The 27,206-nt window shown below is 36.8% G+C and overlaps 1 protein-coding gene across 4 annotated transcripts; it reads right to left on the bottom strand.

Moving 5' to 3' along the window:
* Window positions 1-589: 589 nt before the first annotated feature.
* Window positions 590-24,577, bottom strand: LUC7L2 (LUC7 like 2, pre-mRNA splicing factor). 4 transcript variants are annotated; one of them, XM_029087217.1, is made up of 10 exons: window positions 24,526-24,577; window positions 22,731-22,825; window positions 13,803-13,901; window positions 12,910-13,020; window positions 12,101-12,244; window positions 10,584-10,760; window positions 8,227-8,303; window positions 7,434-7,463; window positions 6,336-6,530; window positions 590-1,487 (listed from the first exon to the last, which is right to left on the bottom strand). In XM_029087217.1, exons 3-10 carry the CDS (start codon window positions 13,896-13,898, stop codon window positions 1,319-1,321), a joined length of 999 nt encoding a protein of 332 aa, XP_028943050.1. In that variant the 5' UTR covers window positions 13,899-13,901; window positions 22,731-22,825; window positions 24,526-24,577; the 3' UTR covers window positions 590-1,318. The 4 variants fall into 4 exon arrangements, with proteins under 4 accessions (XP_028943050.1, XP_028943049.1, XP_028943052.1 ...); XM_029087216.1 differs by lacking the exon at window positions 24,526-24,577 and adding an exon at window positions 23,359-23,389 and having other exon boundaries at window positions 590-1,511; XM_029087219.1 differs by lacking the exon at window positions 24,526-24,577 and having other exon boundaries at window positions 590-1,401; window positions 1,450-1,511; window positions 22,731-22,820.
* Window positions 24,578-27,206: the final 2,629 nt, after the last annotated feature.

The raw sequence follows: 27,206 nt of genomic DNA, 5'->3' as shown, positions 1-27,206 counted from the left end.
GCAGAACCTACTGAAAATACCAATAAATCATTACAAACACTGCTCTTAAGCATCACTGTTAAGTGATTCAGTGGTGCTCTCTCAAGGAGGAGAACTTACCAATCCCTAAATTCTTCTGTGTGAGGGTAGGGCATCTCTTAATAATTTATATGCTCCGAAGCACTTCCAATCTGACAGAATCAACAGCAACTTCTCTATGTTAAGGCAGCTTGCACCTAAATGAAATGCTGCTTTCTGAAACTGAAGTCATTAAGGAGTTAGTTGTTGTGCCATGATTCCACATGTTTTTGCCTTTGAAGATCTTAGAACAGTCAGGATTGTAATCAGAAAGACCGCTCCTCCTAGAGCACACATGCATGTTAAAAAACTCTCAGTAACCAAATGCTAGTTTTTAAGTGACTGAACTGCTAAGTAACCACCTTAAGAGACCAGTATATCCTTGTTAAGTTATTGGACAATGTTGTTTCCTTTATTTTTTTATTTTTTTTGTTCTTAATTTTTGTTTGTTGTTGCTGGTTTTTTGTTTGTTTTTAATACAATTATGGATGTGCCATTTACACCCCACAAGAAAAAGCAGAAAGAGTCCTTATGGAAAAAAACAAATATATTGAACACATACCAATCAAATGGTACAGATATGGGACTGGCTTTGATTTCAAAATTTAAGTAGAAATAAAAAAAGATGTAATGCAACAGTTGTTCAATTTCCAAGTCTAAATAGGCACTGTAAAAAGACATTACCGCTTTCTCCAGCACACATTCCTGTCTAAATGCTCCCATGGTAATCAACTCCTAGGTTCCCAAACAAAAAAAAAATCACTGGGAACATAACCTTAGAGTAAAAGTTAATATTCATCCACCCACCCTCTTAAAAAAAAAAAAAAAAGCAAACAAAAAAAGTCCCCCAAAATGCAACCTTTCAATGCTGCTGTTTTGACTGGAGCAGAACTGGAGGATTTATAAAGGTTCAAAAGCACCCAAGGCAAGTAGTACAATATAATTTGTTCACTAACTTGTATTGGAAAGGAGATTAAAAACATTGAGATCTGCATCCTTGTACATAAAACTGTTGTCCTGAATAAAGACAAATCTTTCAGAAAAGTTTTACAACTTGGTGGAAGTCCAGGACCCAGCTTTAGGCATCATTAATTGATGGGGTTTAATTCTGACTTGGTTATAACCACTTTTATATACTGTACATCTACCCTAGTTGGATCAGTGTCTGGAACTGCTCACTGGTGTCCCTTTGAACAACTGTAAACTAAACCATAGTATGCAACTCCATAGGAAGCTAGAGATCAGGTGAATATACAGCCAGTTATATCTCCCCTGCTTCACGCTCTTCTGAGCTCCTTGGGTCTTCTGATCGGCCATTAGCACTTTCATAAGAACGTTTCTTGTCTTTGAAATCTCGTGGTGACCTCTCTCTTGAGCTTCTATCTTTATCACGGGATGTTCTATCACGATCTCTTGAACGTTCTTTGTCTCTGGAGGATCTTTCTTTTGAGGATCTGAAAAGTGTAGTAAATTTAAGAATTCAAGTTAATAATGAATCTGTAGGTGTCAAACAGTATTTTGATTTTGTATTTTTCTTCTTTTTCCAACCACCTTTAGTTTTATATAAACAGAAGCATATGAGAAGACACCAGGAATTATTCTACTTTTCTCCCCTTCCTACTTCCAATTCCAAAGACAAATATTGATAGAGGCAGAACTTAATCTACATTTATTACAGATTTAATTGAAATTTCTCATCTGTAGTTTCTAGATTGAGAAGAATGTATAGCCTATCTCAGATGTATAAATGACAAACTTTAAAAATGGGAGTTTGATTAAAAGCCAGAGGAAATTAACTCGCATAATTTTGGAATGAAACTACTACATGACAAATAAAAAATACGAAATCTGTGCCACATTAGGATTTGTTAGAAGAATTATTCCTTGTGTAATTTTGCAAGGTTGGGGTGGTGTTCTTTTAAGATATTTCACTCTGATAATGTGCGTCTCCAAAACCTTTACAATGGAGCCGGAAAAGAGCTGTTCTGTTAAACAGTCCACACATTTTTAAACTAAATGAACTGCCTGAGTTGGAAAAAAAAAAATGGATTAGACATCCTCCTCTATATTCCCTCACAGAGTGCACCTAAGCCTGTTGTTGAAAATCATCACACTCATTTGAAGATGTACTGCAATTATAAAAGAATCTAATACATGCTTTCACAGAAAAATCTTAACAGCATGCTATAAAGTTAGCCACTAATTTCTTAGTCAAAAAAATCTTATGTACTGGATAGTGAGCCTGTACTCTCTCCTCTTACAGAAAGTTACTGACATCAACTTAGAGGTTCAAAACTGAAGTCTGCAAAATGCTCCTGCTAATTTCCTTTTATGAGCTTACAAAGAAGTGATCTTTCATTTTAGTTCCTCAGCTGGAAAGACTACCTTCCCTACAATGTAGTGTTTTGCAAGACTTCGTATTTGCAAACACTGAGATCCACAGGCATTAGTCGGGTTCCACAAACTACATGTCAAATAAAAGGATCTACGTGCCAAATGAGAAGGTAATACTGGAGTTAGTAAAACTGTTTCACTAGTATTTTGTGCCTCAAGTCCCCTGCAGAAGTAACAATGCTTCCAAACTGGTTGACTCAGACTAAGTCTAGCAGTTAATCCTAGGACAGGCAGACAGATGGGTACTTCAGGTACTCTATTTGTCCATACTATGTGTGTATGGGAGTACATTAGCCCTTGTCACACAAATTCTTTCAAGCGGGCTCAAGATTACTGAGAAAAGCATCTCTCAATTTACCCACATTTAGGTCTGCTGTCACATTTGATCTTATCATTGAGCAAGCATCTCAACATCTACCTACAAATACTTACTTTCCCATCGCAAATCAAGACACACAAATTACATATTTTGTTTCTAACTAAATGAAAGATAATTCACTTTAGTTATTTGGAACTTATACAGCTAATAGTGAGGAAAAGTAGCACTTTGTTTAGACCTGCTCTTGATAAGACAGTAATCCAAGCCTGGGTAGACCTAGGGTTGCTATTACCTTAGGCACCCTGCTGTTGATTACCAGATGGGTTCCTATTATCTTAGACATATTGCTACTATTGCCAGATACTTGGTATACGTTCAATTGTGCCCACAGAGTGTGGAAGTCCCCTCCTCATATTGATAAATTTAAAACAAGATCCTAGCCATTAAGAGATTTACATCCGTCCACCTGTTCATAGGGTGAATGATGACACAGATTAAAGAAAATGTGTTTGTAAGACAGATTTGTATACCTGTAGATTTTTCTCAGATATAGCACACAATAAACATCCCCTTACTTTCAGAATGAAGAAGTATCTGAGAGGTGGCAGCTTTTCATTTTATGTGAAAGGCTCTTTGGAAAATACTTTCTGAAGAAGGGTGGACAAGAAAACCAGAAGGAACTGCATGGTTTGCTGTAAACAATAATACCCAGCACATATTTGCCCGTGATAATGTTGTTAAATAGAACAAAATGGGAAAATAACTTCCAGGAGACGCATACCAAGAGTTTCTCCAGGAAGGAGTCTAATTGTCGCATGTACTTACACATTGAAGCCATAACGGATGTGATCAAAACTGAAAAAAATCCAGACACATAAATAGCATTTACAGCAGGATTCACCAGCCTACAATAACTGTATTTTTGTGGTACTTTAACCAAGCCCAAAAATCACACTGAACGCTTTAAGTTAACATAAAATGATGCAACTCTTCCCACATATCAACCACAACTCCACACTTCTCTTAAGACCCTAGAATTAGTGGCACCATGGGCTGCCACTGCTGCAGCTTTCAGCAGTCTTTCCATTTCTGCTGATGTCACACTCTGCTCTTCTGCAAGAGTTTGGCAAATCACTATGTTCCCCAGATCTGAATTTATTTGGTTATTCAAACCAAAAGGCTATGAATCCTTCCTGAAGAAGTTAACTTGCTGGAGTGTGTCTTTTATTATCCAGGTATTCTTGGTCAGAATTCCTTGGACAACTGAATGCTCTGAGGTTAAGGAAGACAGGCTTGATTAAAAGTATTTCATATGAGGATGTTAAGAAAAACACCAACCAACCAACCAAAAAAACCCCACAAAACAACAACAAAACGGATTTGGCAACGAGTACTCCCCTGGACTAGAAAAAGAGCTCTCAGGACACAAGAAAGCACAATATATTTGAGCCTGCAAATTCAGGTTTATTTTGGATTCTGGCATCGACAGTGCTATTCAACAGAAACACTTCTCCCACATTTATGTGAAAAGCAGCTCTAATGGCTAGAAGGGGACCGCTAAAAAGGAGTGATCCAGCCCGGCTACAAGTTCAATAGCTATCCTGGCCTCAGTGCAGCAAGATCATAGCTCTAAGGATTCTTTAGTCTCTTGAAAACTCAATATACATACTTTAAGAGCAAAAATTTTGCTTGACCTCAGAGAAATAAGAAGTAAGAGTTGCTAATGATGGCAGAGCAATTTTTCCCTTAAGTTAACAGTAATGCAAAACTCTTATTTGTGTCAAGGATTCTAACACAGGTGTGTTTCATTCCTTCAGGGCAGGAACTGACATCACGATAAATATTTCCAGTACTGAATATCGTAAAGTTTAAATCTTGTGCCCTGAAGTATGTTACATTTTTTAACTCATTCACACAAAACAAAGCTTGAAAGGCTTATCCTTTGGTAGCATCTTGCAAAAGGACACTGACTTCATCTTCAGATCACCTTGTGTTTTTTCAATCCACTTTTGGCAGCTAAGACTGAAAGGTTTACTGTTACATGGATAGCACTAATGGTCCACACCATTTCCTGGTTCTTACTTATTTCTCCATCAACATACAGAAGACAACACATCATTTGCATTGTACATTTCATACTGGGGAGTTTGAACAACTATGATGAGAAACCCAGAAAAATCAATCAGTATAGTTTTCTTCAAAGGAATGAAATTAAGTCTTGCAAGGCTGGATTTCAAAGTTGAAGAATTAAAGGCAATTTGAGCATATGCTCTATACATTGGTTCATCCAAGTTAACAAATGTGTTGATTCAAAGGAAAATGTATATTTTAAGACTGAACAACTACAGGTTTGAAGATTTGCTAATTACCATTGTGAATGTCTTGAAGAGGCAGGCTCTTCAGGATAACTGTGATAACAGGCTACAATTGAGATGGAAATCACCCAGTCAAAAATGTTGACTTTAGGACACTAAAGAACACCCTGAAGTATTTTAGATACCAGACACTAGTGATTATATCAACTAGAGTGCTGGACATTTAAGCTTTATCCATCTGCAACAAAAAGAAGGAAACAAAAGACTTGGACCAACTTTGTCTTCTATGTTCTGTTACAGAGCACAAAGGGCCTACAGTCATCTAACTACTCCAGGAAGAAGAAAGCTAATTTTTAGGGCAAAGAGCCCATGAGATGCTTGAACAGATTCAACACATTATTTCTCCATTCTTGGTGATTTAAATCCTAAAATCATTTGAACTATAAAAGCTGCATGTGCAGCCACTTCAAGATTTTTTTTTTTTCTTGCAAGTCAACAGTCTGTCAGGGTTTTAAGACTGGGCAGCCCATCCACTGTGCTGTACTCAAATCTGTGCCACAGTTGCTGACCTATACAAGAAAGGAATCCTACTTATGAGCAGACATCCCTACCAAATGCCTCACTGTGCAATTCCAACAATCTTCTAAATTATGCTTACCTCACTCATCTAAAATAAACTAGCAAATCCTCAGGAGCAGACAGCAACTGAGTCATCCAAAAGCAACAACTCCAGACCACTCTCTGCAGTAATCCTTCAGTGAGGGGTTGAGCCACTTTCCTTGCAAAGCAACATCTTCAGATGCAATCCAACCAGTTTATTTTCAGGCATATCTAAATTTGTTTTTATCTAGTGGAGTACACAACAGATGGGCTCCAGTGCTGGGAACAAGAGCCCAAGGGAAAAAACCAAATGGATGGCAGTAAGATAACTGCTGATACCCCTGGGTTCAAATGGAGATCAAATGTTTCACTTTCTACATTGCAGGAAGCTGGTAGTATTACTAACTTAAAAACAATACCTTATATCACTCCTCCAAAACAGAAATAACACATAACCTTATTATTTTTATTAAAAAGAAAAAAAAAAATCACTACTGTATGTAAAATTATAAAAATGCTAAAGGTGTAACTGAAATCCGAGACGATCTCAAAATGTGTTTAAATTATCAAGTGCCAAATGTAAACTATTTAGTGAAAAAATTCTCATCATGCATCTAGGAAAAGATGTTTATTCCTTGGCCAACATTTACCTCTTTTTGGAGCTGCGTTCTCGGCTCCTCTCCCTGGAACTATGCCTGCTTCTATGATGGCTGCGACTCCGGCTGCGGCTGTTAGAGCGAGACCTGTGACGATGGCGCTTCTCACGGGATTTGGAGCGAGTTCTTCTCTTTCGTTCCCGGGAGGCTGAGCGAGACCAATGTCTGCGGCGATCTCGGGACCTAGATCTAGAAACAACAAGGACTCAAACCAGACACTGCATTCACCTAGCTACTCTGTCAGTGTACTCTGAACATTATGCACTCTATGCAGAAGCAAATCTGTATACAGAATGATCTGCAATGTTCAGAGCTATTACAGAGAGGGGCAAGCAACATTAGAAATCCTACCTACTCCTTTGTGACTAAGGCAGACAATTTTACAGTTAATTCATGACTGTATGTATGGTTAACAGCACAGTCATTTCAGGCTTCTGAAAGGTATTAAAAATACGGAAAAAAATTTCACTTTTTTCTATTTTAAAAGCTTTTTTTTACCAGGCAAAGTTGTAGAACTTTGTGATTCGGTGACAGGGTTCTTATCTGCCAGAACCTATGTATTACGATGTTCTGAGGCAAGAGGACTATACCCTTCCCCATAGCTACTACAAGAAAACTAGTCTGGAAGGTTCTAAGCAGGACAAACTCATGGTCCTCTTTCTTTTTTTTTAAAAAATCACTTTGCAATAATACCTTACTGGTGACCTCCAACTGTGTAGTCAGATAAAAAACTCATACTATTGATTGGTCATCTGTTGAGAGTTAACCTGGTGCTTAGGATTTTAAACCATGGGTTTTCACCAAAAGGGATTAACCACAAGATTCTGTTTTGCATAAAGAGCAATTCTCTGTGTTCCAAGCGTTATTTGGGACAAAAAGTTGCATTGTAGTAGCCACAAAATAGAAAAAAATGTATGAACTCTGTAGCATGGTGGTAAATACTGGATAAACACAGGGAGATGACTATGTAACAGAATGCTTTGTCTGTAAAGGTGGACATCTTAAAGTAATAGGGCTAGACAAACTTATAATGTTCCAGCTTGTGAAAGGCTGGCTTCACAGATGGTATTCCTTGTCTGCAGATTTATATACCTTTTGGTATGCTTGCTGTGGGATCTGGACCTGAAACAAACAGGAAATAGTAAATCAATTTTTCTTACTGAATCTTATTATCAAATAAAGTACAATTTAGTAATAATAAACCAAACTAGCTGAGCTGTTACTGTATTTCTTATTTTACTAGCAATTACTTAAAAGCCTTTTATTTGATGTTAACATTTTTGTAACACATTTACCAGGAAACACATCCTTCTGACAACTGTTTTGTGTTTGTTGGGTTTTCACTTGTTTTTGAGCCCACCATACTACAAACTAGAAAGAATATCTGATCTGCTTCTTTATTCCCACCTCTCCCACAGAAAAAGCTTACAGTTCAAGTCAGTACTTCCTTATTTCTTGTCAGGCATGAAGCAATTATTCCATAGAAGAATTACGGAATTACTTTCCTCAGTCATACAATCAACTACTTCCAATAATGAAAATTTCTAACACCTACAAAGAAAATATCTAACATCTAACAGATGCTAGAAACTCACATGTGTATAAGCTAACATCTGTCCAGTCTCACCTGAAAATTATCTCATTTAAAGGCCATTTGTTCAAATACGTAGAAATACTTCTATCTGTAGTTTTTAAAAAGGCTTTCTATGAAAACAGTTCAGGTTATAAGAGTTAGACATGATATTCACTCTCCGTCCTTGTAAGTTTCCAAGGAATGCAGACTACTGTGATTCTGGAGATTTAAAAACGTGTATGAACTACATCACAGCTTTCCCACTAAACTTCGATAGGTCATTATGTACATGCAATTAAAACAGATGCCTACCTCCTTAGTTTCTCCCTTTCCTCTCTACGTTTCAGACGTTCCTGATTTCGTTTCTCCTGTTTATCAGCCACAATCCTCTAAAAGCAAAGGAATATATTCATTAAGTTACATTTCTAAATTTCTCAGATGAAGGTGCTATAGAAACGATCTAGACAGTTAATGTTCAGTTCTTTCCTTCATGTATATTCCCTTTCTCTTCTGTATACTATTCCCCCTCTCTTCCTCAGTGTGTGTATATAGATAAAAAAATATATATGTTTTGTTTGTTTTTTCTTTTCCTCCAAGAAACAGAAGTTATTGCAGAAGAGCTGCAGCAAACAGACGGGTGTTACACGAAGACCTGAAATATGTAGTTATATTAAGTTTTCCACAAAGCGGAATTCAGAGCAGTAAGTCATGCCTTTAATGTGAGAGTTTCGATGCCAATCCTACCATACTTTGGCCACTGGGGAAAGATAGGAAGGAATCAGAACTGGAGGAGTTAATTGTTTTATTAACTCCTTCAGCTACACTGTGACATAAGGAAAACCTTAGTCTTAGAGGACGCGGCTGGGCTGATGCCTAGTCTTGAGGCTACTTGCTTCTGTACTATGAACATGAGACATATAATTAGAGAGGATGCTTCAGCTGATAGCCCCCAGGTCGAACTCACTACTACTGGGGACAAGGCACGCTCAGTAGAGGGCCCTCAGATGTGGAACTCACAACTGGAGATCTGGCCAAACCCAAGTCTCGCCACCTTCTGGACATGATGCAAGAAATTCAACTCTTTGTAAAGACCTTCTTCTGAGATGTGGAATTGCCCCAGCAGCATCTTGATTAGATCTCTGAGGAGAGCTCTGAGGAAGGAGGGGATAGTTATTGTTTTCTTTTTTTGTTAGCAAAGTACTTCAAAAGATTAGTTTATTGATGCTTTGGGAATGTGAAATAATTATCCATGCATTTTTTTTTTCTGAATGGTGTAAATAATCAGTTATTTCAACCCTTTATATCAAATTATATCTATACTTCCTTGTACAGTATCAGTAATTTAACTACAAGCAAGGCTTCTTGTTAAAGTGAGTCTTTGCATAATTACATGGAAGGATGAGAGGAAGGACACACGACCTATTCTAGGCATCTAAGGTTTAAGTTACAGCAGGTACATTTAGGAGCCTAAATTGTCACTACAGTCAATTGAAAGAGTTGGGCTTTCCAAAGGGTAAGTCACAGTATCCATGCAGGACAGCTGGAATATTATGCAACATAAACCAAGCCAATTTACTCAAACTCAGTAGCAGCATTTTCTGCTTTTAGGTCTTCAACTCATTTAGCTATTGTCTTTAGTGATTTCTACAGTTAAATGCTTGAGCCTGTAACTCCATAATTTGCATATTAAGATCACAAACGACATCAGTGTCCAAATCCATCCTCTTGAATACCAAAAGTCTAGAATATAATCCTATGGTAATTCCAGTAAGTCTTTCTTCTAGCACATGATTTCTGGTCAAGATAATGCTGTTTAGGATAATATTCCAAATTTATTTCAAATCTTCAAGCTACAAAAAACATGCGACCTCCTTGTAAGAATTATTTTCATAGCTAGCCTGACTTCAAGATATACATCTTTTTGTATTCTGACTTTGGATAGCTACAGCCTTGAGCTATTGGAACTTACTTATTCCATCTACTGTCAATTAAACTTAAAAGCCTTAAAAAATTACTGTAAAAAAGAAATCTTTAGTTGCTGGTACCTATAGAATGAAAGTCACCTCCTAATCTTTGTCTGGATAAAATAAACAAATTGAATTTTAATCTTTCACCATACAGCACGCTGTTTGAGCTCCAAGTATTTCTCTAGATCTTTTTTGCCATCCTCTTTATGTACTGGCAGCAAAAATGAGGATTTCAACACCAGCCCTATCAACATTTTATCCTAATTAAATAAATAAAATATCACTCAGGTCCACTACATGTTCTTGTATTTTCAAGAGTCTCATTATTAATTTTAGCCAACCAACTGGCTAAAAGTAAAGTTCATTTTGCCATCTCCTATGACTGATAAATATGTTACAACATCACTGTTGTTCAAAATACAGTTCTCCATTTTACAAGTGGAATTGCAGTCTTTGTTCCCAAGATGCATTACTTTGAACATGTGTTTTAATATACTTTAATGCAAAAGAGGTAATTAATCAAATTATCCAGATAACTGATATGAAATTGGGTTTTTTTGGTAGACTTGTGAAATCCAAAATTTTAAAGTAATATGAAAAAAATTCACACGTCCATAAAGAAATATTCCATTAAGGCTGCCTGGCAAATAATTAAGTAGGAGCACACACATATACAAACACAAAAATATAAGAATGATTTACCCTGAGTTCTTCAAGCTTCTCTCTTATTTCAATAAATCCTAAATGTAGTTTTCCTCCAAAGTGGTCAGCAAGTCGTCGGTCATTGTCATGAAGACCAAGATAAGCCGAGCACACTTCACAAACCCGTAGCTTCTGCTGCTGAAAGCTGGAGGCAGGCATAGAATTCCTGTATACTTCCTAAAAAACCAATTTGCTACCTGTTACATCTCAATGCACAAACTACAACGATAACACTTTACCAAAGATATACTACAAAGTGATAACTGAACTAAATGTAGACCAGCACACCCCTTAGTTAATCCATGCTATTCATAAATCAACTGTTTTATTAAGACAGAAGGCAGGTTCCTTATTTTGAAGACTGGACATATTGTATGTGTCTTTTCTACCAGGTAACTAGTGATAGAACAAGAGGAAATGGCCTCAAGTTGCACCAAGGGAGGTTCAGATTGGATATCGGGAAAAATTTCTTCACTGAGAGGGTTGTCAGGCACTGGAACAGGCTGCCTAGGGAAGTGTCTGAGTCACCACCCCTGGAGGTATTCAAAAGACAAGTAGACAAAGTGCTCAGAGAGATGGTTTAGTAGTGGACCGGTACGGTTGTACTCAATGATCTCAAAGGTCTTTTCCAACCAAATGTTTCTATGATTCTATGATATTTAAAAGCTGGAATTCAGCAAATTAAACAAAGAGGGATGATCACTACCTTTGCTTAAGATCATACTACTTAGAAGTATGAACAACTTTTTCATGTGCAACAACAAATACATGATAACACTACAATTACTATGTTAACATATTATGAAAGTGTTACACTAGCAATGCTGAACCCAGTTTAAAACAGTAGTAGCTTCCTGAGAATCTACCTGCATTTTAGACACTAATTAAACAAGTTATCTGAGCAAAATTTATCTACGGACACTCAGATGACAGACAAGCAAGACTGCCAGCAACCCCTCTGGTACCATTAAAACAACTGCAGATGTTTGTTTCTATTAAATTTAAGTATGTTGGTGAAATACAATATGGAAAAGCTCTTGGTGAGTTCTGCCACCTGAACATTGCAACAAAGACCATTTTGACTTGCCTGATACACAAGCCATTGACTAATTATCTTTCAATGAAGACAACAGTTCACTTCATCGAAGCTTTCCAGTACAAGTCACATTCAGGACACCACAATGTACAATAGGGTTGCCACAGTAAGAGCTGTGAGAAGTCAATCCAACAAACACAGACACAACTGCAGTGGCCACAGATATAACTGGTCAATACAGCTAAACTAAGATAAATGCATCATTTGTGGAAGTGACTTATAATTTTAATAGCATAAGAGTGTATTTAAAAGTAGAAACTTCAACTATACAGTATGCTACAAGGCAAATTATTCAGTTTTATATGAAAAAATCAGTTAAGGAAGTGACAGTGGATAAGATATCTTGCATTCCACAGATGCCAACCAACTTAATTTTGGACCCTGCCCTCACCATCTCCCATATCTTGCACAATCAACTTACTTCTGCTTCTCTCTTCTTTACCCGAGCCTTCTCCACTTCATCCATTACTTTTTGAGATTCTTCCACATTCCCATCAGCTCCAAGCTGTTCCACTTTGGCCAGCAGTTTGCCAATTTCTTCATTCAATTCATGAACTCTTTCAGCCTTGAAAGACAAAGAAAGGCTTAACACAGGAAATGCTTTTAATTATGGAAAACAATCTGAACTACTACTGAGTAGTAGTTATATGCAAAATCTGTATGACAGAATTAAACGAAACATGTAGATAACTTCTCCAAGTAAAAGTGAAACAGAAGTTGCCTTATGCAAAAACACACACACAGAAAGGCTGAGTTACAAAGTCTGTGTACCAACTCCAGAGCAGGATTTTGTTCAGGAACTTGGAAATAATTCACACTGTTGTTTAGTGTGGCACAGTCTTGCAAAATTAATATTTGTACAATCATTCCTCCTAGCATGTGCATATATGTGGAGAAAAATGATAAAAGTTTTTTTCAGTTAGAAGATCTAGAGAAATTTTGTTTACTTTAGGGATGAAGTTTTGATCAAAAAGTGTAAGAATTACTAACATTTGTATGGCATAGTACCACAGAGAGTCAAGTTTCCTGAGCTCAAAAATATCAGAGGTCTCTTCCCTGTGTTCTCACCTTCATGCTTTAAAGGCAGTTTTGAGAAGGACGGGGAAAATGTCTCATTTTTTCCCATCCTCAGTATGATTCTCAAATTGGATAGCTTGCCAAAGCCTTAAGTTGCCTCTTTAGAAAAACAGACCTTCAACGATACTTCAGTAACTAGTTTTAAATGCTTACTTTAGCTGCAACTTCAGCACTGATCTCTTCTTGGGTTTCTGCTAGTCTTTTCTTAGCCACTTCTGTTCTCCTGTCACAGTCTGCAATAAATGACTGCAGGTGGTCCATTGCCTAAAACATCAGTAAGAACACTGATCACTGCTGTCAAGAACACGAGTGTTTCTTTAGCCTTAACACTTTCCAGATTTATTAAGACTTAACTAATCACATATATCAATACACAACATTTAAAAAATCATACTTTACACTTTGTCATAGTTATAAGTATTTGCAGAAATTTGGGAGTGAATGTGTCTTAAGTCTTCTCTAACATGCATTAAAATTCTTCAAAGGATATTCAGGTTCACCTCACCCAGCCAATACATGCAATACTAACTTTTTTCACTAGGGTTTTAAGCTATTGAGCATATTAACCCCATCCCTCCAAACAACAACACCCCCCCAAACCTTCCAACTTCCTAGTTGGGAGTTCAAAACTGTATTACTCAAACTACAGTGTACTGAGACATAGCATATGATTTGTGTATACAATACAAAATTACTTTCTTCAATAAGCATAGAATTTAAGACTCTCTTCAAAGCATACACAGCCTTAACGCTTGCTATGTGATAACAATAAGGTGGCATCCAGGTTTATGATAATTTGTTCTGTGGAAGGCTGTTTACAGTTCTACCCAGAGCTGACTACCAATGCAAATTAAATATTCACATACAATCATGAAGAGACATGTATCTTTTATGTTACTATGCAAGGGCTTCTCTGCCTCTTTCTATAAAATTACTTTCTGAAAGGTTTCCTTCTGTGTGCACCAAAACTTAACTTTTGTTGCTCAGTTTGCCCACCTAGGTACACAAGTTATGTTTTCTCTCCACCATTAAGACAAAATACATACATCAAGCTCAAAGAAGAAATCTTGATCTTTGGATGCTATTTCATAGTCTGCCCTTAATGCCAGATCATGCACCTTCAGACATTCTCCAAGGTCCATTCTCTGAAAAGAGACAGGGGGAAAGTGGTATAACTTTTCAGAAGTGTCACAAGGAATGAAGTTAGCATGATCTTCTTTAACAATCAAATATTCTGAAGCAAATCATCTCCCCTGGGGGAATAAAAGGACAGTTTAAAAAAGCTATAAGACAATACTAGATCTTTAATAAACATGCATTGATCAGGAAATAATAAAAGCAGACAGAATAAACAGCTTATCTTATAACGATGGTTGTTTGCATTACAGAGTATCATCAGTGTTCTGCAAAATTGCTGCTTTACTGAAACTGCAAAAAAGTGATTGAAGTGGGACATCTTGTATTGAATTAAAGCAGCTCAGAACCAAGTTCCCTGCAAATAATTGGCAATTAAATGGTCAAATGCCTGATTTGAACTATCTGGCCACTCTGTGATAAGCGTTCTAGTGATATTAATCACCTGAAATAGCTACAACCACAGTGTCTCTGTAAGCGCTGCTTAAAAACCGTTCTTGAAGCATTTCAAGTAAAAAAGCCAAAAATCAAATCCCAGCAAAACATTTTGCAGATGAGGGAAGATGACCTGAGTGTTGGACTATGTTCAAGAATCAGGGAAGAAAAAGTATAGATATTTTACTTGCAATCTAAAACTATTCTAGAATGGGCAGGAAGGAATCATGAACTTAAAGTAAGTAGGCTGCATAGCTAATCTTGTGTACAACACTCTGAGAACAGTGCACAGAATCTTATTGGGTAAGATACACTGGTTTTAAACTGAAATTTGTGTACCACATAGCTTAAAGAATTCTAACTCAATCTGTTCCCTGAAAGTTTGGTGATCAAGACAGAGCAATGTGCCCATGACAAAAAACCAACCCAAAACCAACAAAAACAAAAAACCCCAAACCAACTCCAAAAACCAATTTGTAATGGAAACAACACTGAACAAAACCAAGGCACTCTCTCTGCAAAAGCATAGGCTGATGTATAACCATTGAAAGTGATTATTATTAGTATTACTTAAAACCAGCACAATTTCAGTTAAGTCTGCTCTTAACACTGCTTACTTAAATATTACAAAAAATAATCCTTTCTTAACATTGAAAGCACATAACCAAAGTTGAACTCTGATGGAAAAAGCTGTTACTGTTGTAGCACAATAACGGTGTTAGAACCAAAACTAAAATAATTAATAGCTTGTGTTGTGAGTTTTGTAAATAAAAGATGTTAGCTCACAAACTGCTGCAAGTCACTTGGTATCTGAGACAAATGAGTGTTGGGGTTTTTAAAAAAACAAAAACAAAAACAAACAACCCCTCCACCAAAACACCAACCCCAAAACCAAAAAAACACAAACCACAAAATACTTGCATTTAAGTAGCAATTCAAGCCTCACAAGTACAGCAACCAAACATCAGTTGCTTTCAACTTCTCAAATCATCAGTTAGATGTTCCAATAAATCCATGACACTAATTTTTATAGAAGTTGTTGGCTTATTTCAAGTGTTAGAGACAGGAAAAGATACTGTTAAAATACAGAATTTTGAACTTGAAAGTTTTTGATAAACTGTAGTTATTTAGATTTTGTTCAGTCACCATAAATCTGTTTTCCGGAAAACATTTAATTGCAATAGAGAACATCTGATTGCAATGCTAAAGAAAAAGATTAGCTTTTCCTTTTGCAACTACAAAGGACCTCAGCAATTCTGTTAACTGATGCAAATCCACAAAGACCTTGAAGCAAAATGTATCACACATGTCTATTTCCAAGTCATCAGATGCTGACTGTATTATTTAAACTGCAGCATTCTTTCAGGAAAGTACTTCAGTACCACGAATGCAATAGGAAAGCACATTTTTAAATTATCTGAAAATTAGATACTTAAAAATCCTCCTAAATTTGTGAAAAGCTTGTCTTTATGCCGATTCATCACTTGCACTGATGAGATATTAAAGGTTAAGCTAAAACTGAAGGCCAACCCTGTTTTAAGTGAAGCACTGCAGTTCTAAATGCAGAGATAAGGCTAGTGACACACTTTAATAGATCTGAATACAATGACAAAAAGCCTGAAACACATCCACCACCACATTAGAAAAATGCTATTTTAGTATGTAATCTACGTAAACTTGGAATAAATGCATGAAACAAACTTCCATCATGCTCTACCACCATATGAATTCTGTTCACTTTACATGTGTTTTATGCTTCTTTTCCCTCTATTCAGGTTGGATTTGCCCTCCTCAAGACAGTACATCTTCCCATTTCTTTTCACGAAGCTGGTGAAGGGCCTGGAAAATGAGGAGTGGCTGAGGGAACTGGGGTTGTTCTTGGAGGAAGAGGAGGCTGAAGGGAGACCTTATTGCTCTCTACAACTACCTGAAAGGAGGGTGTAGTGAGGTGGGAGTCAGTCTCTTCTCCCAGGTAACGCGTGACATAATGAGAGGAAATGGCCTCAAGTTGCACCAGGGGAGGTTTAGGTTGGAAATTAGGAAAAAATTCTTCACCAAAACGGTAGTCAAACGTTGGGACAGGCTGCCCATGGAGGTGGTGGAACCACCTTCCCTGGTGGTATTTAAAAGACAGGTAGACAAGGTACTTAGGGACATGGTTTAGAGGTGGATTTGTTAGTGTTATGTTCATGGCTGCACTCAATTCTATGATTCATCTTACTGGAAGTTGTAAATCCACAGCCTGAAAGGATGGTAATTACTCTGAGACAGCATCACTACTGAAAAATTTTCTGTCCACCCTTTTATCACTGTGCTGTGCCACCCCATGCTGGAATATCTGCCTGTGCAGTTGAACACAATCTGGGTACTGACTGGGTAAAACGAATCCTAGCAAACCAAAAACAGAGGCAATTTTTCAGCACTGTACCTCTGTCCAACTTGTCAGGCAGCCACTCAAACAGATGTGCTGACAATATGTAGGGGAAAACGTTAAGAGAGGGTCTTGAGCAGGTAGGATCTCTTACAGTATCAAGATGCCACTTCAGAAACAATTCAGTAATTTTAGCAGCAATTTTGGGGGATGAGGGGGGTGTTTGGGAGGATTTCTTTTTTTTAGGTGTCTCAATCAGAAGACAGGAAATTTTGGCTCCTCTTGCCCTCTTTGATCCAACAGAGTACAGCCTTATAAATATGTACCTTAACAGACAGGGAGCGAGAACAAGCAAGTACAAAAGGCTTCTTTTTCATTAGCTTTGCTGCTAAAGAAATTCTATTGTTGGAACTGCTCTTTAACACAGCCTATACTAGTCTTGGCTAATCCCTTGAAAGCACCTTAGCAGAAATACTAGTGCTAAATAAATGTCTTTCTTAAAAGTGCTATTAGCAAACCTCAATGTAGAGAGACATACAAAAAACACTATTTAACACTCTTAAACCAGTTTGCATATTACATGCAAAATCAGGCTAAAAAGCACTTTTGCTGGTTAAGTTATGCAACACTGGGCAAAAACAACTCATCTTGTCAAAAGTCTACGCTGGATCAGGATTGCTGAGAACCTTAGTAAGCTCAGAGCAGCTCATATTATGATCTGGCTCATATAGCTAGCTGCAAAGTTGATGGACAGCAGATGGAAATGGACAGAAGATACAGTAAGATATATTATTTTCATTTTCCACATATGTACCTTGCAATTTGATGCCAAGACATGCCCTCCCCCAGAGGCAAAGAACAAGCACTGGTACAGTCAGATATTTGAAGATCAATCACATTCGAAACAGAAGATGGCTATGAGGGAGACTAGTGTTCAGACACAGAGCTGCTAATGAAGGCTTAAAAAGAATGCACATAAACTGTTTTTCACTGTTATACTGACTTTCAGGCAGACTCACACTACTTAGAAGTGATTTACAGAGGAGTCCTGATAAGTAAAGCAAATAAAGAAAGGTGCAAACATCCAAGCCCCCAGGCTAGACTAGGTTATTGAATATATGCAGCCATGCTATGGGGCTGTTTGCAGCTACTGCACTTTTACTGAAGATTAAACCAGAACAAACCCCACATATTTGGAGACTCTTTCTTACAAGTGAACGCTATTGCTGAAGATTACTATTGCAACAGGAGTCCTTTTGCTATTGCTGAGCTCTGCTTGAGAAACTAGTGCCTTCTACTAACAACTTGCTAACCGTTTTCTGTAATACTTTATTTCTTAGTGTTAAACAGGCAATTAAAGCTTCCTGATTTCCCAGAGCTAAGGTTCAGGCAACTGTTTTTTCATCCCAACCAACCTCATATTGAAGTGATTTAGTAATAATTTTTGTCATCCCATCCACAAAATGTGTAGAATGCCTTTGGATGGATTACATACATTTAGTTTAACAACAATGCATAGCTCTGCTTCAATTAAATCAGGTACCAAAAAAAAAAAAAAAGAGAGACTCGCATGTAAAATACATGTGCACTCAGAGTAGCAGACATTAATAACTAAACCTGAGACTAAACTCTGATGTGATGCTGTTTCTGGAACATGAAATTAAGAAGGACTTCCCCCGCCCTGATCCTGAGCTACCTACAGCAAAATTCACATTTTGGCACATTTTTGGAACTACTACACAATCCTTTGACATCATATTATTATTAGATTATTGAATGTACTCTATATGGAGTGCAAAAAGTGCACAGAAAAGCCAAAGCTACTTAAAACACAAAGGGCTGATGTTGAGCCAAGTGTGACATAGCAGCACAAACTATCAATACTCCTAACAGCAGCATGCACCTTTGATAAGTTTTGAAAGAAGGTGTGCTGGGCAGTGTTTATGTAGAGAATTCTTTCTAGCTACAAAGATACTCATACCAAAGCAGTTCACATTCAACAACAGAAAGTTTTTTTGTTTGCTTAGGAAGATATGACATGATTGAAAAACTTATATTGTAGGAAACAGATCTCTCTCTCTAACAACTTGTCAATGCAACTACTGGTGTCTGTATGAGAACACCCTTGCTACAGATAAAAAGAAGCTGTAGATAGATTCTCTGCTGAGATCTTCCTTATCATGGAACTCACTTTTCACCTGCACTAACAATTTTGTTTCTGACAGATTTCTAGACTTGTGATAAAGCCCATCCTTTATTGTAGGCAACACATGTTCAGAAGGGGAGCCTTTAGGATGATATAATAATGTGTGATTTAAGTCCTCTGACTCCATTAACAGGGTTAACTTTTTTTGTAGGACTGAACTAGCAGGAAAGAAATGCTGAGCTAAAGAGAGGCAGAAATTAAGTTATTAAAGAACTTAGCAATCACAGAAAATTCCAAGTATCATCAGAAGTATAATACTTCTTTAAAGACATTTCCCCCTTTAACCGTACTCTCACTTCTGAAGACTTCAAGTCCTTAGAATAGATCTTCACTGAAAGACAAAGCTAGCAGCAGTCTTTCTTATTTTTAAATGAGATACTTCAGTCTTACACAGTACTTAGTCTTAAAGCCTGACTATATAATGTATTAACATTGAAGAGAGAAACAAAAAACCCCTTCAACTAGATAAATGAAACCCATTAAAATGGAATACAGTACCATCAGTTCAACTTCCTGCCACCGGTCAAAGAAATTAAGAATACGTTTCAAGAAACTGACATGACCACTTTTTGGGACAACAGAGCACTTTACAATTCATCACCAGTGGGCTGAAGGTTACAAATTGAGGTAGCTTATGTAAACCTAATTTAATTTGATTTAAAGCTGAAGCAGTTCCCTTGATCAAATCAGTCCTGAACTGAAAAGGTGACACCCTCAAGCAGAATGTCTGCTCTTTGTAACGCCACAGCAAACAATCACATTGGCACACCTAGGTTTTAAGCATGGAAATAGTTCCACTGAGCCAAATGGGTCTACTGGCGAAGAAATCAACTTCAGATTAAAATACCTTACTAACACCTATCTGCAGATGCATGAACTATCCAAACTTCTCTTTCACTGTAAAAGGGGATCTAGACAGTACAGTTAGTGAGCCTAAATGGATTCAGCCCACCTTGAGAAGGATACCCAGCAGCAGGTGAACTGAATCTTTCTCTAGGCTCCACTGCCTAGGTCCCTTCTGACTCCACTGCAAGCTTCGATGTCTAGCTTCCCATCTGAAACCTAAATTTAGATGTCTTAATCTGGAGCTGAATTCCACCCCTAGTAAGCTTAACGTTAATCACATATTAAAGTATATTGCTAAACTAAGGTCTCAATCAATATGGTTTTAGTCAGCAAGAGTCCTAAAGAGCTGAGTGCAATAAATTCACGAGCACCTAAAGATATGCTTAACTGCAGGACTGAGCTGACAGAGCGTACTTTGAGGTCTGTATAAGTAAAATGCAAGAAGCAACGTTCCTCAACAAATACACATAAATACAAATACAGACAAGTTAATCCACTGAGCAAAAAAGGAGTTTCTCAACCACGCTTTGTGAGACTACATACAGTATTTGTAACTTTTTTTTAAACAGGGAAGCACAATCAAGCTAATAAGATTGCTGCAGGTGTGTTGAACTGCTTGGGCTCTTCAAAGATAGCTAGCGGGTTACTATAAATATTCAGGACATTACTACTTTTAACCTTAATACAGGTATTTGCTTTAAAACTTCCCACCCTTGTAATTTTCATTAGTACTCAGTTATTCATTAAGAAATGTACAAAGACAGAGAAAACACATTCTTACACATCTTGTAAAATCTGCTGAAGACAGCACAGAGCCGAATGTTGCTTAATAGGTTTGTACCATTGTAGGGGAGTAATCTGACTCCTATGTAGCTTCAGTCCTAATCTCACAATAAATATAAACAAACATTTTTGTAATGGTGATGAAAAATAACTCAAGAGGGGGTAGGGTGGAACCAAAACACCAAAAGCCTGATCATTAGCAACTATTAAGGATAAAAAAAGCTAAAGTAAGAGCGTTAATCCTTTAAGACAGAAAATTTTAAATACAGCTTGCTAACATTAAGTGGTAAATTAATCACTGTGTCCCAGTAGCCAGGGTTTACAAAGTCTTACTAATCTCTCATTATAAAATTCTCAACTTGAAATGAATGGGCAAACTCTTAAACTACTGACTTAATGCATGTGAATCAGTGCCCAAGTGATCATTATGAAAAAGCAGAGCACCAAAACATTTTTTAAAAGTCAGTTAAAAATAAAAGAGCTTTTGTGAAAGGCACTGTCAAAAGCAGGTTCTGAACACTGTTCTACAACCCCGAATGCAAAGTCATTTCTGTGATCTTACCGATTAGTTTACTATGTGCCTCACACAAACTTCAAAACACATTTCAAATAAAAAGATAATCACAGAGCACAACAGATTTGGAATTATAATTTAATAAACTGAAAGAGGATGCTATAATTTTATCTTCGTTTACATTTTTGCCGTTGGGATTCACTATTCTACCTATGTCTTCTTCCACGTAGCCCGTTATTCCCATTGCCCTTAGAAACAAACCACAAAAATTTCTAAACCCACACTCTCCCTGTCTCTTCTCCTCAGAGTGACTTGTCATCTCCCATAGGCACTGAGACATCTCTGACTAGATGACTTAGAATTTTAAAGTCTACAAAACCAGGAAACCTGGTAGCACAAAAACCACATCCCTAAATAAAATGAAATCAAATAAAACAGGAATGTAACCGAGATCTCCTGATTTAAGTATGTAACAATTGAAGCTCTTTAACACATAACCAGACAAGTCTGTCCAGAAAAGTGGAAGATGACAGTAACTGATACAGAATGAACTGTTCTTTTGGCAGCAGCAGCCAGAACAAAGGATTAAATTTCAAAATACAGCTAATTCTTGTGGCTTTACATGCTTAAGTCAAATATTTAGAGTTCCTTTAAAGACATCTTTATAGTTACTTTGAATACAAACTACTTTGAGGAAGCAAGACACAGAGAAATGTGAAAGAGAAGTCAAAAAATTAGGACGTTGTGCATTGTTGCCAATCTAGACAATAGAAGTTTCCTAGTAAAACTCAAAACTTTACTAAGTTGTATGGATGCTTTTTTTCCCTGAAATGTTTCTCATGTTAACCAAAAGATAAATCTGATCAAAGAAACTTGAGGAAAGTACCTACTGCAAGTGTTCTAGAAAAGTCTAGAAATAACAAAAGACTTCATAAAAGTATTCTTAAAAATAAGAACACATTTCATCTAACAAGAGAAGTGATAACATATGCAGAAATCTAGACAACAAAGAGAAAGTCTCCAATCTTCTAAAAAAAGCATACATGCAACACTTTCACCAAAACATACTGCAGCCTGGGGAACATGATTTTATTGTCAAGGGAAATCAATTTCTTGTCAGAGTTTTGGGTATTCAGCCATTAAGGAAAAGAACACAATAAATTAACAGAGCCTACTCACATGAGTCATTTTGTTTGTCTTGTGTTGTCTGTGAATGTTCTCCTTGAGTGCTTTTGAAAGAGTGGGTGGATTGGAATAGCATAAAAATCTGCATTTTGCAGACAGAACCAGTAATATGCAGTTCACAAGAATTGCACAGGCTATCTTGTAACACACAAAAAAATGGCAATTCATGTCCAGTATTCTACTGATAATCTAGTCAATTAAGAGATTTACCGTCATAAAATGTCCCCAAGGAACATATGCTTTTAGAAGCCTAAGATTCTGGATTTCAATTTTAAAAAAGAGTCACTCAATCTTTGTTACCTACAGATCTTGAACACAAAGATGCATCAAAACTTTCATAACCCATAAATCAGTTGTTTATAAAAGTTCTTTGGAACTACCAGACAGCACTAAATAGATACTTGCTGAAAAACGTGAAGTTAAAAGAGATACTACAAAGAACAAATGTAATTTAATTTCTCCACTCTTATCTAAATAAAACACAAGTTTTAGCTACATACAGTTCCAGAGAGCACATCATGAGGGCAGCAGTTGAGAAGGTGGCTCTTGCACACTCTGTCATCACTGAATTTGATTCGCTGACGGGTCGTGTCACCTGCAATACAGAAATCAACACATTCCAGGTTAGAAATCTGGGGAAGCCAGACGTGTTCTGCAGGTTACATGCAAAGCACTAACATTGCCCTGTCACATAGTGAAGGCCTATGGAAACTGGAACTTATAACACTGTATGTCTCTGCCAAATAGCACCAAAACCAGAAATACATTTTTTTTAATGCTCTATAATGCTATTTTAAAATGCTCTCACACTTCCCCTTCAAAAATGCAGCGTGAAAAGTGCTTGAAACCAGAAAGACAGCATTAGCTTAAAAACACTTTGCTTCAACAGCATTTGTTAAATGAGCTATATAATGTTCTATTCAGATTTTGCATGAATAGTGATGTATTTTTATGCAAGAATTAGCACATAAAAGCAGCCTCAAACACAAAAATATATACATTGAGTTTTCACCAAATCCCACCTGATACTCATTTTATGATTTTGTTCTTGGATGCAATGCACCCTCTTACTTCTGATGGGAGTAGCATAAAGAGTTGGCAGAAGAATTATTTTAAGTGCTTACAAACCTGAAAAAAAGTCAGTTAAACATATGGACATAGCCTATATGCAAAATTGTTTTACAGATGCTTGCATATCCCCGTATCGTAAGTCATATTTTTTTTCTACATGCTGTTTTTTGGGCTGGGAACATCTTAATTATATTTTCATCATGGCAGGGTGTAGTTCCTGCATCATTAGAAGCATCAACCTGCCCACACACCGAGGTCCAATTTTAAGTTCAAATAACCCCATCTTGCAGCAAGACCTAAAGTCTCAGAACAAAGCAACCAGCTGGTATTTTGGGGATGAGGGTGGGAACACGTTTTCCTTCAAGTCATAACATAATTGTGACTATTTGAGATTTGGAAGAGAGACCACTGCTATGGCTCTCTTGTTAAGTCACAGGCATGATAAAACACCTTAATCTCTCTTGGGTTCTATCTATTTATTGATTTTTAAAAACATAATTTCTTAAAATCTCTAATAATTGAAAACCTAATGGTGAATTACTGAAGCAAGGAGCACTGCTGGAGATGAAAAAAGAGAAATACAGTGAGTTCAGACAGCAGCCTTTTACATTTCATCGAGTATTTTAAAAAGAGTGTAGATACATTCAGGAGGTATTAAAGTTTTTTATGGCTTCATGACCTGAAACTGAGGATTTTGAATCTATTAAACAATTCAAGAAGCCAAATTCATTACTGAAGTAACTGCAACAGAGGGGAATAAAACCCCTGTATCTTATTACTCAAGTCTTTCTTACTATCATGTAACCAGAATTTTAAATACTGGTTCTATGCATATGATGCTAATACGTAACATTTTCAGATGGGCCAAGTTTCAGATTATTAAGCAAACAAAAATTTCCAAAACCACCACATGCTTAATTTGCCTGCAGGACCCAACAGTTAAAACCTGTAATCCACAGAGTAAAGACAGCTTCAAAGCAGTTCAACAATAGGTTTTCTAGAGGGTGACCTTACTGCTTAGTTATACTTACTACTAAAAAATTTAGATCAATTCCTCTATGATCATGCCTGCTACTACAGTAAAGAATTTTGAGGGGGTTTTTCGTGTTTTGTTGGGTTTTTTTGCTTTTTAGGAGGTGGATCCATTTTATTTTTTTTTTTTAAACACACAACTGCGTTTGTTCCACATTCATTAACACATCTGAAAAGTTATTGATAACTCACGGCTCGGCGAATGCGGGGCCTTTCTGACACTCCCTTGCAGATTGATGTAGGCAGGCAAAGATACATTGAACCTTTATAAATAAAACAAGGGGCCAGATTGTTCAGTTTGTATAGAATAATAAACTCTGCCAGCAATTTTAACACAGCATCTAGAAATACATGTTGACTGTAAAGATTCTTCTATAAAGACACATGAACAAAATCAATAAAAATATTTTTAAAAAATACAGCTGATGGCCTAAAAGCACTAACCTATCAGGACTCAAAGAGTTATCAAAACCAGAAAACTGCTGAAAGACTCATGGTTCCTTAGGTAAAGTTGACAAGTAGTATTTTCACAGACGCAACCTCAACATCTAGATGCAGCTTTTTTCATACCTCTACCACGAGGGGTTGGTGCTACAGCTGCCATACAGTCTTTTTTCATCTAAATGGCTAGCATGATAATCACCATTACCAAATTCAGATAAGACAACATAAGAAAAAGGAAAAAACATTAAAAAAGGTAGCAGAAACTGACCAATGACAGCCTCAGGAACAGGTTCCTCATTTACTTTTTAAACATTTATTCTTTCTGCACTATGCCTTTAGTCTAGTATTTATGAGACTTTCACAAAGGCTCCAATACACAGAACATTCAGGTATTTACCTTTTCCTTCCTATGAAAAGCAGTTTCATACACTTGCATTTATTTTTAATCTACGCTGTTTCAGAAGGAAAGGTTCATCAAAAAGAAAAGGTGTCATACACTGTGCCCTAACAACGACTGAATTCTGTGTCCCTCTGGCAGCAAATTCCAGAGTCAGAAGAAAATGATTTTATTTCTTCACGAATTTTGTGAGCCCAAGTACCACTAAATAGTGCAGACCTATTGGCAAAGACAGCAGATGCATTCTGCTGCAAATGAATCACCTTGAGCAGGTGATGACCTGGGGTCTACATGGGTTGCTGAGGGGAAGGGTAGAATAAAATCTACAGATCCATTATACACCTGACATTCAGCCTATAGCAAAAGAGACTTTTGCAGAATGCCTTCTGAAAATTACAACAACATGAACAGATGGGTTCTTAAGCCAAGGACTTCAGTGGTACGTCACATAAGCAAGACACTACAGCTTTTTGTCAAGCTGTACTTAGGCTGATACACTCTTTGTACGGTCAATCAATCAAGTGAATGCTAAGCAATGTTTATGAATACTTAAAAAAAGGCTTTATGTATTCTGTAAGAAGAAAATAATACATCTAGGTACCAAGTAGCTGCAGTCATCTAAATTTCAGATGTATCCTGAAACGTTTATAAAGGGGACACTAACACTGATATTTCAGATCTTATTACAATTTCTATTTTAATAGGTAAATAATTAAATTAGCTCAGAATAGCAACTTATTTAACCCTGCCTCTGAAGAATAGCAGGGTGAGTATTCAACTATTTGATCTTTAGGACTCATGCTCATTAAAGAAATCAAAGTAATTTACCAGAGCATTACAGGAGTCACCATCTATTACTATAAGCCATCCTTGTGTTTCAAATTAGATTTTCTTCATTAAAAAAAAAAAAACAACAACCATATGATTTATAAAATTTATATGGAGATACAGAAAAAATAAACTACATTTTCCTCAAGCAGCAGCAGCTTTAGTTTTACTTAAAGTACCTGGCCCAAACCACATTTCTTTAAGAGATTACTTTCCAGATGAACGGAGAACTTTGAAACAGAACTGAAAACATTCAAGAAAAAAAGCCAAACATCAAAGAAATTTATATACTTGCACATCTCATGGCCCTTTATAAGCATAAGGAAACCAAATATTAGGGACACATATATTAAAGAGATGATGGCAGTAATGTAAACTTTCTATAGGATGTTTTCTAGTTTGTATTAAACATGCTGACTACAAAAGCACATCAATATTCAAGGCCAGTGCATACTGCTGATTAAGGAACATCCAGAGATTAAGCTTACAATGTGCACTCAGACCATTCAATTCACTTTGAACTCCCAAGTCTAAGCTATTCACAAGCCTCTACAATGTCATTCCTGTTCAATGTATTTTAATCACAAAGCAGCAGAACAAACACTTATGTATCAACAATGCTTAGCATTGTAACATGCTTATAACAATGATTTATTTGATCCAGCAACTCTTACTGTTCTGATGTATCCTAATATACTACTAACAACAATCCCAGTGCATTGATGAGAATTATCATTTATAATCCAACTGTAACTTCCAATCACACACTAGTGGTGCAAGACAACATGCCAAGACAACAATATCCATTTTCATGCCGTTGACCTCCTGCATTGAGCTGCATCAACCAATACCAGTTAGCTTTCCACTCAAATTTTTGAAGCGTGAGTCTCAACACACTAGCAAGGGACTCTGAAAGCTTTACTCATGAAGAGCTAGCTACTAACTGGGTGGAATATTGAGTTAAAGATTGCGTATCAAATTTCATCGGCAAAGCAAGTCCTGTATAACAAGTATTCAACATCATTATTTAACTGAGGTTTATGCGGTCACAGGAGATCCTGCTCCTCCCACACACTGAATGGGCAGCTAATTCTGATATTCTCGTCACTAACGCTGGATGCATCTTTGCCATAACACCTTTGGAACAACAGGTTTCTGAGCAAGACTGCTTCTAGTTTACACTATGACTGAATTAATACTTGCG

Source organism: Antrostomus carolinensis, unplaced genomic scaffold (assembly GCF_000700745.2).
Source record: "Antrostomus carolinensis isolate BGI_N321 unplaced genomic scaffold, ASM70074v2 scaffold26701, whole genome shotgun sequence".
NCBI classification, from domain to species: Eukaryota; Metazoa; Chordata; class Aves; order Caprimulgiformes; family Caprimulgidae; genus Antrostomus; species Antrostomus carolinensis.
This window is presented reverse-complemented; position numbering and strand designations above follow the sequence as displayed.